General features: G+C 35.5%; 1 protein-coding gene across 5 annotated transcripts; it reads left to right on the plus strand.

The window, feature by feature from the left end:
- Positions 1-36: 36 nt before the first annotated feature.
- abcg2d (ATP binding cassette subfamily G member 2 (JR blood group)) lies at positions 37-13,544 on the plus strand. Of its 5 annotated transcripts, none has more exons than XM_088006413.1 (16): positions 37-1,049; positions 2,542-2,601; positions 3,052-3,166; positions 3,249-3,401; positions 3,834-3,991; positions 4,807-4,958; positions 5,298-5,377; positions 5,696-5,741; positions 5,798-6,048; positions 9,108-9,190; positions 10,192-10,281; positions 10,358-10,479; positions 10,552-10,706; positions 11,432-11,521; positions 12,831-12,890; positions 13,005-13,544. In XM_088006413.1, exons 1-16 carry the CDS (start codon positions 838-840, stop codon positions 13,164-13,166), a joined length of 1,989 nt encoding a protein of 662 aa, XP_087862539.1. In that variant the 5' UTR covers positions 37-837; the 3' UTR covers positions 13,167-13,544. The 5 variants fall into 5 exon arrangements, with proteins under 5 accessions (XP_087862539.1, XP_087862543.1, XP_014860521.2 ...); XM_088006417.1 differs by having other exon boundaries at positions 12,831-12,867; positions 13,000-13,544; XM_015005035.2 differs by lacking the exon at positions 5,696-5,741 and having other exon boundaries at positions 5,298-5,393; positions 12,831-12,931; positions 13,019-13,544.
- The last annotated feature ends 7 nt before the right edge of the window (positions 13,545-13,551 follow it).

Here is a 13,551-nt window from a genome sequence, read left to right on the forward strand (position 1 = left end):
TATCTTCCTATCAGACAGTAAAGAAAGTTTCTCTGATAGAAAAACAATGCAAATCTCTGAAAATATATTTTATATTTCAAAGCATCTAAAAGAAACATATAAGAGCAACTTTTCACCATAATTTTAGATAAAATAAGGTCAGTTATCTTAAAACAAAATCTTAATATCTTGTGTTACAGGAAATGACTGTTTGAGAAGTAAGTTATTCATTTTTATAGAAATAGAAATTCCTCAAAAATAATCCAGATGTTGAGCCAGCTTTAAAAGTTTTATTAATTTAGTAACTCATCATTTATTTGAATTGACTGTGATGGTCTCTAATGACATAAAATCAAATATAGGCAATAAACAATAACAGAACAGCAAAAATAAAGGAGAAAGGAAAAAATTAATCCCCAAATTATAATGATAAACATGCAAGCGAAAAGAAGACACGAGAACAATAAAATTAAACAAAAAATAATAAAAGTAAATTGTTAAATTAAAGCAAAATAATGTGAATATGTAAAAATAAAGTGAAAAAACAAAAGTGAAGTGAGTAAATTAATAAATAAAAAGAAAATGTCAAAACCAGGGGAAATTTGAAATATTTGTACTTTCTCCACTATAATTTAGGTAAAAACTTTATTTGCTTCCTCATTTGGAACATTTTAAATATTCTATCTAAATAAATAAAGTCTAAAAGAATAGAAACAATAAGAATATGCACAAAAACAAAAGTTCGTCTGGCAGCCATTTATGATTCTGACATCAGAAATTTTTGATTTATATTTCACTTCCAGCTGATAAATCTAAAGTCTCTTTACATTTTCAGGGTTCTTGGTTCTGTTCGGACTGATGGAGGGCGCCGGTCACATCAACATTGCGATGATAGAAGATATCAGCACCAATGGGACGTCTCCATCAAAGATGAGTCCAGACTTCAACAGAACCAGACAGGCCTGTGGTTCCACTGTCAGCTTCCACAGCATCCAGTATAAAGTCCAAATGAGGAGCGGCTTCTTCTGCAGAGCCAAACCAAACCCAAAGGAGGTTCTGATGGACCTCAAGTAAGTTTATTTATTAAATTAAATCATCATCAGAACAGTAAAGTAGGAGCTGAGCTTTTTTTTACTTTGTTTTTAGTCAATACATCCATAACATTGTTTAAATTTGTGGCATTTTAGTTTCTTTTCAGTCATGTGTTTGTTAACATATTTGGCAACAACTTATTTGAACAGTTTTAATGCAAAGCTGACAGTTTTAATGAAAGTTTTAATACAGCTTTGCTTTAAAAGTGTCATTATTTACAGAATAATCGAATTGCAAGAACCCAATCAATAATAATAATTGATAATTCCAGTTGCAATTGGAATTATTTAATAATCATTAAATAGCAATGATTATTATTTAGACAATAATCATTATTCAGTAAATAATGACACTTTTAAAACAAAATTGCATTAAAAGTTGCATTAATGGTCAACTTTACATTAAAAATGTCAACTTTGATTCAATCATTTTAAGTTGACACTTTTAATGCAACTTTGCTTTAAAAATGTTATTTAGCAAATGATGGAAAGTTGACACATTTTATTTACTTAAAATCCAACTTTTCATGCAACTAGTCTTTGAAAGTGTCATTATTTACCAAATAATGCAAGATTGACACTTTTAATGGACATTTAATGCAACGTTGCATTAAAAGTGTCATTATTTTCTGACTGACACTTTGTGACATAAACATTCATGAAGACTCCTTCGTGTTTATGACAGTATCATGTCAGTCTTATGCACACAACTTCAAATAAAGTGTTACCAAACATCTAGATTTTCACAAAACGGAAAATAATATTTTTCGTAAATCGTTGAGATCACAGGAGTCGTCTTTATGTTAGTCTGTCAAATTCGAGAGAAAAATTTCAGCTAATTATTTTTGACTGCAGCAGCGTATTTTAATAACCCTTTCAAGTCAGTGAAATTATGGAGAACTCTAAGAACATTGTTCTTGTCAATTCTGCAGGATTTGGCTCATTGTGTTGCTGAACAATAGTGAATGGACTCTTACAGGGGTTCCTCTCAGATGGTATTAACTGTTACTGACATTTCCCATGGAAGAATGAATAATTTCATAAGTGTTTTGACCTCCACCTGCCTCTCTGTTAATTATATTATATTAAGCATGGGTTCTTGCATATAATCTCTCTAAAGCAGTAAAGCGCAGACTGCCAGGGAAATGAATTAAACAGCGTCACGTGATTCATCTCCGGAGTTTGATTCAGTCTTATTTTTCTTTTTGTTTCACTGACTCTTTGTGACTTTTCTTTAAGAGCTTCAAAGGATTTGCTCTAGACTTTCATCCCCTCGATTGTTACTCAGTAGGTTGTTTTGTTTCCACCTTTCATGAGATATTTTTGCTTTTCGTAATCTTGATGAAGATGCTTCATTGGAGATTATTTATCTGCTTGTGAAGTTTCAGCAAAATGAATGAATCTACTACTATTAGTCGCTGTTAAAGAGTTTTTTATTTCATTTTCTTCCACCTGTTTGTCTGTGTTTCAGTGGGATTATGAGGCCTGGCTTAAATGCTATTCTTGGACCAACTGGAAGTGGAAAATCTTCGTAAGTATTGATCGCTAATCTACGTTTAAAACATTCAAAGAAACTCTGAAAGGTGTCCTGGTAAAATCAGGTTTATTTTTAGCTCATCAATATGGATTAAGAATAAAATCTCAGGTTGTTTCATACAAAATCTGACATCCAATTTGAATTACTTTTTTCCTCACTTCCTTTTGTTAAAAAGAAATTTGAAATGGCAGAAAATATTTTCAAAACGTTGCTTTTATTTTAATTTAATTGACCTGAATTCAAAGTCCAAATAAATACAAGCTATGAAACATCTAAGCTTATAAAACAAGATGGTGAGCGATCTGATATCACTGAACTAAGGAAGCCCAGAGTGCAACAGTGAGAAAAAAAATTAAAAATCTTTTCATTATTTAAATATAATAAACACCAAATTTTTAGTAAATCTTGTGATGCTAACATGTTATAACAATGCCTTTCCTAAAGGTTCTTGGATATTCTGGCTGGGAGAAAAGATCCTTTGGGTTTATCAGGGGATGTTCTTGTCGATGGAGCGCCACAGCCTCCAAACTTCAAGTGTCTCTCTGGCTATGTGGTCCAGGCGAGTAAATCAAACACCTCCGCTCGCCTGTAAACTGAACATAAACTTGGTGTTTATCGCTATGATGATGTCTTGTTTCTAGGAAGACGTAGTCATGGGGACTCTCACCGTGAGGCAGAATCTAAGTTTTTCTGCAGCGCTCCGGCTTCCCGCCTCTGTGCCACAAAGTGAGAAAGAAGCTCAAGTCGATCATCTTCTTAGGGAGCTGTGTCTCACGAAAGTGGCTGACACCAAGGTAGAAGATCAAAACCTCCTCAAACAAGTTATTAAAGCTGCAGAATGTAACTTTTAACAGCACTAAGGAGGGTCTTAGCGCTGTCAATCATCCTGATGAACACGCTGTTAAAGGTGTGAATGGTGGAGAAACAACTTGGTTTACTGGAAAGCCATTTTTCCACTGTCATCAGTGGAAGGAGCAGCGTGGACATGATTGATAGCGCTAAGACCCGCCTCCTGGCTCTCATTGGTTGCTTCTATTTAGCCCTGGGAGAAGTGGAAGAAGGCATAGGAGCTTAATATTTTCAAAGATTGTCTTTCTCATACTGTCGCCATGTCATGACAGTTTCAACAAATATGTAGAAAAATATTTTTTATAAAAGTTACAGACTGCAGCTTTAAGTTAATCTGCTCTAGTGGTAAAAACTTCAGATTTATTTTGTTTTTGCAGGTGGGCTCACAGCTGACCCGGGGAATCTCAGGAGGTGAGAGAAAGAGAACCAGCATCGGGATGGAGCTGATCATCGATCCTGCGGTTCTGTTTCTGGACGAACCGACCACTGGACTCGATGCCAGCACAGCCAACTCCGTCCTGCTGCTCCTCAAAAGGTGAACAAACCCGTGTTTCCATTAACCACAGAACCGTGCAAATTACAAAAACAGTCTAGTTATAAAATTTTGACACATTTGGCAAAAAAAGACTGTTAAATAAGTAGACTTGCACTTATTTAACAATTCATAAAGCAAATAAACTGCTTTATCAACTGTTTGTTATAAACTGCTTGTGTGGGGAAATACATACCACATCAGTTTGAAAAGCTAATAAGTATATTCATAAACACAAAAACAAATGATATTATATCTATAATTTCAGTATGTTTTAGTTAGCTTTATAATGTAGTTCACATTAATAATAGTTTCCCCATTAATTACTGTTTTTATTTATTCCAGTTAATGAAAATGTTTTCTCAGTTTCAGTTCTTTTGTTAGTTTTAGTTACCTATAAAACATTGGTTGTACATTGTCACTGTAACAGTAAACTTTGCAATCTTATGCCTTAATATTGGGCCTCTGTCTCTTTGAGCACGGCACATGTCACTGTCGGCAGTAGGATGGAGGAGGGGGTTGTCCCGTCAGATTGTCAGTTCCCAAAACCACACAAAAAAGTAGTTTGATCCTGGAGGACCATCCACAGAGTAAAAAACTTCTAAAATGACCCCATTTGTTGAGACCGTGGGGGGTTAAGAAACTCTTTCTGCCTTCAGCACATCATCACAACAACCTTCACCCATTTATGCCTTTTACAAACAGGTGAGAAGTAGTTTTTTTATCAGGATGCCAGGATGTGTTTGCTTCTGTTTATGGGAATGGAAAGAAACGTGTTTGTGCTTATACTGCAGTGTGTGTTTACTGTGTGTCCTCAGGATGGCCAGTCATGGTCGAACTATCATCATGTCCATCCACCAGCCGCGCTACTCCATCTACCGGCTGTTTGACAGCCTGACTCTGTTGGTCGGTGGGAGAATGGTGTACCATGGACCAGCCTCCAACGCTCTGGACTACTTTACCAACATTGGTGACAATAGCTGCAATTCTGTTACTAATCTTTGTCTATAATCTGATGTCAAAAACAACAACAAAAAAAGCAACAAAAAAAAACAACAGAATTTTGCAATTCTGGTGTTTCCATTAATTGAGAAATTACATGAAAATCACAAGTGATTAAGCTTGTTCACTTATCAAAAAACCCAAGTTTTTTCTTGCTGTGCTTCCATTAAGCAAATTTATATTCGTAATTTTAATTTGTGCAGTTTTATGGTTAATGGAAATGCAGCTTGTGATCCTGATGGAATCTCATCATATCTTTGTGGATTTGTTGCTGTTTTTGATTGATGCTGTTGGGTTTGTTTCACAGGCTATCCATGTGAGCCTCACAACAATCCAGCCGACTTCTTTCTGGATGTTATTAACGGAGACTTCATGAAGCCAACAAATGTTCACGACACAGCAGGTAAATTCATGAGAAAAAACTTTATGTCTATGGGTTAACAACTGTCATTTGTGGGCATTCTTTTTGTATCCGTTCCTCTGTCAATAGAACTATTTACAGTCTTATTGGTAGTGTACGTTTAAAAAAATTAAGAACAAAAGGAAAACACCACATATGTCCAGGAGATTTACTATAACTGAGCGACCACTCTTTAAGAAATCATTATTTGCCAAGTTTGTTAACAAAAACAAGAAATTTGACTTTGGTTCCACCTTTCTCCCAATGAATTCATTCAAAATGTAGATACTGTATATACAAAACAGAAAATGGTGTCTTTATCTGCTGTGATGAAGTCTGATTCTGACTCTCGTCATCAGATATTTTCAACACTTCAAAGCTCTTTTACCTTGTGTACCCATGAATAGATCTGACTTTTGAGGAACTTGGTTCTACCAGGCAGAACATCGAAGAATGCCTTGTAGAAGAGTTCAAGAACAGCAGCTACGCTAGTGATACACGAGCCGAGTTAAGGCGTATTCTCCAAACCAAGGAATGCGTATCGCAGATGAGGCCTGGCAGCATCACCTACAACACCTCCTTCCTCCACCAACTCCAGTGGGTTTTTCAGAGAACCTTGCAGAACCTCATGTTGACTCCACAAACATCTGTGGCTCAGGTGAACCTATTGATTCATAATAATCTTCTCATTTTTGTTTTTAAAACACCTTTAAAGAAAAAGAGTCCATAAAAGTATTTATCTCTTTTATATCATAATAATAAATGAAGGGTTGTTGTTTATAAAGTTAGTCAAAAAAATGTATAGCAATAATTTGGATTAGAAAGAAAAAAAAGGAAATTAATTTTTCAAAGTATTCTTTTATTTATAAATGTAAGACTCAAATTAAATATTTAATTAGAAAGCAGAATATTTATTTTACAAACTAAATATTTATGCCTCAGCTATATTTGAAGCTAAATATTTAGCATCAAACTAAGTATTTGGTTAGCAAGCTAAATATTTCGTTTGAAATATTTAGTTTAACTAATTATTTAATTTGATCTTCAAATTAAATATTTAATTAGAAAGCAGAATATTTATTTTACAAACTAAATATTTATGCCTCAGCTATATTTGAAGCTAAATATTTAGCATCAAACTAAGTATTTGGTTAGCAAGCTAAATATTTCGTTTGAAATATTTAGTTTAACTAATTATTTAATTTGATCTTCAAATTAAATATTTAGTTAGAAAGGTAAATATTTTTGTTTGAAGGTAAATATATGATTTAAAAACAAAAATATTTAGCTTCAAATATTTAGCTCAGAGCTAAGTATTTAGCTAACATGCAGATTCACTGTCTTAGGATGAGCCGCTTAGTGGCAAAACAGAAGTTAATCTTTTGATTTACAACTTCGTCAGATTCGCACGACTCCGCTTTTATTTTGACAGTCCAGTTCCTGTTATCGACAAGCTTTTAGCTAAGAGCTAAATACTTAGCTTCAAGCTAGTTATTTAGTTTGAAGATAAATATTTAGGTTAGTTTGCAAGCCAAATCTATAGTTTGGAGCTAAATATTTAGCTTGCTAATTAAAATTTAGTTTGAAATTGTGACATTTATAAATGATTAAATAATAACATAATGAAAATATGACTGAAAAATGAGTCCCCATTTTTCCTCTCTTATATCAAGAACAAATTATTGCTGTTAATTTTTGTCTGTGTAACTTTACAAACGGCGCTCTGTAATAAAGACACGGGGTCGTTTTTATTGCTCTCGTTAGTCATACTAGGGAAGTGAAATGCTGTTAAAAGTCTCCTCACTTTAAGAATTATTAACAGCTAATTGGTCCTAAAAGAGTCAAAATAATCCCACCAGAGGTGCTCTAGGAGGCATGGGTCCTCTAATCGGCTTTGGCGACTGTTGTGACCCTACTCCTGCCTCTTTGGGCTTGGATCTGAAGTGATATCATATCAGGCAAAAGCCCCTTTGGCCCGGATCTGGGAGACGTCACATGATGGTGCCATGACCTGTCGCTCTTCACCTCCCTTGATTCCACATGAGGGACTGAGGGGAATGAGGTCAAAAAGCCTCAACCTCACTGACTTATCCACTCACCCTGGGAACCTCTCGGTCCTGTCATGACCCGTAACTTGTTAGGCTTAAACTTGTATTGCTGTTAGCTCTTTTTGTTCATTTTTTTTTCTCATTCTACACTTAAATTTAAACATTTACGTGTAGAATGTTTAAAAGTAATCTGAGTAATTACAAAACACAGTTTTCAAGTTATTTCACTTACTATTGGAAAATACTATCTAAACCAACCTTCCTCTATATAAAGTAGCCAAACCCCTCTCTTCTAAAGTTATGAATAAATTGATCATTTTGTTTTTGGTTCAAATTCACTGGCCACATCCAGGCCTGATTTACTTTTAGAGCACGAAATATCTCGAAAAGAACCTGTCTGACAACATGAACTAGGATAAAATCTACACATTGATTTTACATAATTAGAAAAAGATTAAATGAAATATATTTAAGTGTAGAACGTGATTTATTTTGGAAAGAGGAAGTGTTTTACTTTGAAGAAGGCTTAGCAGGATCTGGTTTTGTCTTCTCGTTTTCCGTCGTGTTGGGTTGCTAGGATACAACAGCTTTTTGCCGTTGTCAGGTGTCGTCATTGTTTGTTCAGCTTTCACTACATAATATAAAGAAAACCAAATCAAAGTGTTTTAATTCTTTTGACCTAAAGACAGATATAAACCCATGTTAAAGCCTCCAGGAAAACCCTGTCCACAGAAATAACTTTCACTCTAGAACAGATTCGGATGCCAACATCGGTGTTTTGTTGAGAACCGACGCCCGTTTCCAGTGGTGGGCGCACTTTGCCTTATCCGCGCATTAGCACAGTTAGCTTCCCCTAAACTAATTCTTCTGAATAAATTCTAAAACGCTAACTTACTTGACTGTTTTGTAAACGTTGAGTTGGATAAACTTTGACATCTGTGTTGAGGTTTTGGTTATCAGCTGTTAAGAATTCTTCAAGAAATATATTCATGCTCTTATTTTGAAGTCTGTTTACGATTAGTCGGATGGATGGATGGATGGATGGACGGATGGATGGAAGGATGGATGGATGAATGTTTCCATCATAGCAACGCAATAAGTCATTTAAAAAAACATACCATACCAGGATCAACAACATCCGGTAATTCCCGAAAAAAAAGTGTTTCCATTGCAAATTTTGATACAGCCAAAAAAAAAAAACACCTCACCAAAGTGCCAAAAACTTTATTAGATTTATTTTCGAAATGTTAAATTGTGCAATGATGTGGTCAATAGATGCTCAGTTGGTTTCAAATTGGTTGAAATTAGCGCTTTAGCATTGGCTTCCACTACATACCATGTTGGCATCGTGTTCATGATTCAACAATAAGACTGACTGGACAAAAAAGCACTGACTATAGAGAGTTCTAAGACTAAAACCACTGCTGAAAAACATAAAGATCCATTTCATATTTCCCAGAAAACACCATGATGGTCACCTAAACTTTAGAGGAAATATTCTGTGGACTTATGAGACAAAAGTGGGACTTTCTGGAAGGTCTTGGTGTCATCTGGTGTAAAACTAACACAGCCTTTCAGAAGAGAATATCATACCAACAGTCATGTTCTGGGCCTTTTCTGCTTTCAGTAATTGATGGAACTATGGATTTTGGTTTCTTTCTGTTCTCAGGTGGGAGTCAACGTTTTCCTTGCCCTCGTTGTAGGAGCCATTTTCTTTACAGTCCAAGATGATCAGAGTGGTCTTCAAAACAGGTCAGAAAAGCAAATAATTTCAAGAGTCTGCAGAGAATCAGGTTTAGACTTTCCCCACAATTCCTATTTACAGAGATTCTTCACAGCCAGACTCAAAATGCAGAAAAGGCATCATGGAGATGATTCACTCTGGATTTATAATAACTGTTTTGCTCAGTCAGCAGATAAATATTTAAAACTGCAGCTGCAATAAACACAAGACATATAAATAATGTAATACTGGTCTAAAGTTTTCACATATGGTTTTTGACTGGTAAAGCTGAAATGTACTTTAAAGTCCAGGTTAGTTTCTAAACATTACATCCCATTTGGTGCCCCCTTGTGGTCACAGCACATTATTTTCTGCAAATCTAACAGATTTAAAAGGTTAAAACTGCAAACAATGCTACAAAATATGTAAAGAAATATTGAATTTTACATTATTTTCTCACGTCTATTTACTATTGAATAATTACAGCATTCATTTTGAATAAATGCTGGTTTTCAGATTTTATTTGCAATGAGTTCTTTTGCGGAAAATGTATCTAATTTTGAATATACTACCAGATAAAAAAATTTCCACCACAATCCCTTTTGTTGATAAAAAAAATCAACTTTTTCATATTAATTCCATCAAGTGTTATTTTATCTTCAGAGTTAAGGTTTTGAGCAGCAGGAAGTTTCTTTCTGTCTTTTTCTCATCAGAAACTTTTCCATTTCCAAACCGGCAGCCAATCAGAAAAGATGAGCATTGCTAATAAAGTTTTCTGTGAGACAATAAAGGCTATTTCTGTTTTCTGTCTCCATCTTCAATGAGTTATTTTAACTTATATTTTATAATAATGACTGAGAAATAGATTACATTCATAAAAAAATATTTTCCATTTTTCTCTCATCTTTCCTCCCCCCAGCATTTCCTGGCAGCCCCCACTATGAAAAACACTGACCTAGACAATAAAACCTTTGTAAAAGTACAGATTTGTTCCAGAAAGAGATCCGCTGTGGTTTGTTGTTCCCTGCAGGATGGGCGCGCTCTTCTTCATCACGACCAACCAGTGCTTTAGCACTGTGTCTGCAGCCGAGCTCTTCATCACAGAGAGGAACCTGTTTGTGTATGTCGTCCTGCAGGAAGACAAAACATCCATGGTTGAAAGTTTTGGACTCTTAAAATCTGCCATCTTGTCACAGGCATGAGTACATCAGCGGCTACTACAGAGTATCTGTGTACTTCCTATCTAAAATCCTCTGTGACCTCGCCATGCGAACCGTCACTTCTGTTATCTTCAGCGCGGTCGTCTACTTTTTGATCGGTAAAAATGTTCTTGATCAGCAGATCTCTGTTGTTTCTGAAGGAAAACTTAGACGATGTCCTGCCTCCTCAGGGCTGAAGTCCACAGTGGAAGCTTTTCTCATCTTCACCTTCACAGTGACCCTGGTGGCGTACACGGCCACAGCCATGACCATGGCCATCTCAGCCAATCAGAGCGTCGTCGCTCTCGCCAACATCTTCATGACCATAACGTTTGTCTTCATGATGGTGAGAATACTGTCGATGCTTGATTAAAAACAACCACATTTAACCACTTTCCTGAAAATTTGAAGGCTGGAACTTGGAATTATTTTAGTAATTGATTTTTCTGACAATTAATCGATTATTTGGCTAAAAACTTGCACAGTCTACATATTTTTAATTTAATCACCATGGTTTTTTATGCAATATTAGGAATATGTAACTCAGTTCCTTTTAAAATAGAAAAATAACCACTTTCCTGAAAATTTTAGGGCTGCAACTAATGATTGTTTTAGCATTGATTAATCAATTATTCTGAAAATTAATCAGATAAAAAATGGCACATTAAACATATTTTTCATTAAACCACCTAGGCCATTTTTATATAATACTAGAAATACATCAGTAGATGCACATACAATAACTAAATTCTTAAAAAAAAAACACTTTCCTGAACATTTTAGGGCTCCATCTATTGATTATTTTGGTAATTGGTTGATTGATTATTTAGCCGATTAGTTGGATAAAAAATGGTACATTCTACAACATTCTACATATTTTTCAATAAAACAATTAAGACTTTTTCTACCTGGTCTGCAGGTACCAAGTTGTATCCAAATTTGTCTGTTGCTGTTAGATCTCTGTCAGGATTTGGGTGACTAATTGAGAAAAGGAGGATATTTTAGAGAGCTGCAGCCTGTCTGCTGTGGAAAAGCGTCCTGAAGTCTCTGCATGTTGATCCGTGTTTGCAGATTTTCTCCGGTCTGCTGGTGAACCTTCCCAGCATCGTGGACTGGCTGGCTTGGCTGAAGTACTTCAGCATTCCTCGATACGGCTTCGCAGTAAGTGTGAGCAGAGGAAAACCAAAAGGGTAGAAAGTTTTTCCTTCAAACTAATTTTAAACATTTTCATGTTTGACACGTTTACTAAGTGCAGTGTTGCTCAGAGTTATAATCATCATATAATCATGTTACTATATCACAGTATATAGAAAGTGTCAATCATTTGCATATTTTGCCATATTTAAATATATTTCATGAATATATAATATATCATATAATGCATGTATCATATATGTAATGTGTAAACACATATATGGTTTATGCTTATATAGAAAAATATATATATGTTCCTATATAATGCAATCTTTTTGTTTTGTACCGGTAGCTACATCTCACCTGGGAGACAGAAATCTAAAACTAAATCTGGAAAATCACCTTGTATAATTTTTAATAATTAATTTTGGAGATTTTCTTTGCAGGAAATAAGTATTTGATACAATTCTGGTTCTGGTTTTGGTCCAGTCTGCCATACAGATGTTCATCAGCAGTGTTTTCCATGAACCATAAAACTGTGCAAATTGGAATTATTAAAATAAATTTGCTTAAAAGGAAGCCAATTTAGAAGATTACATGTTTTAGCACTAGGATGAGGTTTTTCAGCTGTATAGAAATATATTTTGCAAAACTGCAGTGGCAACACTTTTTCACATCACGAGTCACATGATTGACAGCCAGATGTTACTACTGACAGGAACGAGAAAGAAAGAAGATGACAGGAAGTAGGAGAATGAAGGTTTGTTTATGTTTTTCCACCAGAGCTCTCACAGCATCACACCGTTCATAAAAAGTTGTATATCATTCTAATGTGTTGAATCCAAAACTCTTCTGTAAAATCAACATCTACAATTTCCCCAAAACGTCATAAACATAGTCGCTCCCAAGTAGGCAGGGCTTGTCGCTCCAGTCCCTGAATGAGCTGCTGACATCTCCTCTGATAGATGATGAGGGCTCATGTAACTTTACATCCGTCACTACCACGATTTTTAATGACTTATCGCGTAAACAAACTTATTTTAATTTAACTTCTTGTAATGCAAACACCACAGTTGCAAAATTGTGGAATATTGTGGAATATTTTAACATTATTTCAATAATGTTGAAATATTCTGCTTTCAACATTAGCAGAAACTCAGCCAGTTTCCATTACAAAGAGCTCTCACAGTTAGAGGATCCCTCAGTTGATGCTCTAACTGAGGGAAGGAGGTTGTTGAGCAAAATCCTGTTTAACAACAGAAAAAAATAGAAATCAGGAAGGAGGCAAACCTTTTTTCACTCTTGATATCAACGTCTAAATGTCATCCACATTTAGGCCTTGAAGATCAACGAGTTTGTGGGTTTGAATTTCTGCGAGGAGCCGCCGACCCAGAACGCCAACATGTCTGCAACAACGGCGGGCGCAGCGGGCCAGATGTGAGTAAACCACCGAGGATTCGTGATCCTTCCTGGGTCACGGATCCTCCTCTGATCCAGTTACCAAGCAGAGCCGTGTTCCTCCAGGTGTACAGGTGAGCAGTACCTGGACTACCTGGGGATAGAGTACAGCTCCTGGGGATTGTGGGAAAACCACGTGGCGTTGACTGTTATGATGGTGGTGTTCCTCTTCGTCGCCTACCTGAAGCTGCGCTACATCAGGAAGTTCACCTGAATTAAACCGTAACATTTTAGGATTTATACTCTCCTACAAGTGAGCACACGTTTCCATAAAGAAGCGATAAATAAAATGCTTGGCTCTGTCCGAACGTCTGGGAAGCTAGAAATTACATCTAAAGAGGATAATGTGTCAACATGGAGGAAAACTAGACATGATTTAACTAAACAAACAATGCTGGATTTCACTCTGACCAGCAGATTTTAGGAGATATAAAGTTCTGTGAAAAAGTATGTGCATCCTTTTCTTCTTCTGATTTTTTATGTTACAGTTTTTATTCTTAAGATAATCAATTGAATAATGACAGTATTATGAAAAATATTAAACTCTTAGAGTTGCTTTTGAACCATAATAAATGGAATATTGACCAACATATCTGAGG

This window comes from Poecilia mexicana, unplaced genomic scaffold (assembly GCF_051168715.1).
Source record: "Poecilia mexicana isolate PSO_F unplaced genomic scaffold, ASM5116871v1 scaffold_1, whole genome shotgun sequence".
NCBI classification, from domain to species: Eukaryota; Metazoa; Chordata; class Actinopteri; order Cyprinodontiformes; family Poeciliidae; genus Poecilia; species Poecilia mexicana.

Bases quoted from the DNA above. Each gene is read 5' to 3' on its own strand.
- abcg2d (XM_088006413.1), top strand. From the start codon at position 838: ATGGAGGGCGCCGGTCACATCAACATTGCGATGATAGAAGATATCAGC. The intron at 3,992-4,806 runs GTGAACAAACCC...GTGTGTCCTCAG, and splicing joins GTCCTGCTGCTCCTCAAAAG to GATGGCCAGTCATGGTCGAA. The intron at 11,522-12,830 runs GTAAGTGTGAGC...ATCCACATTTAG, and splicing joins TTCCTCGATACGGCTTCGCA to GCCTTGAAGATCAACGAGTT.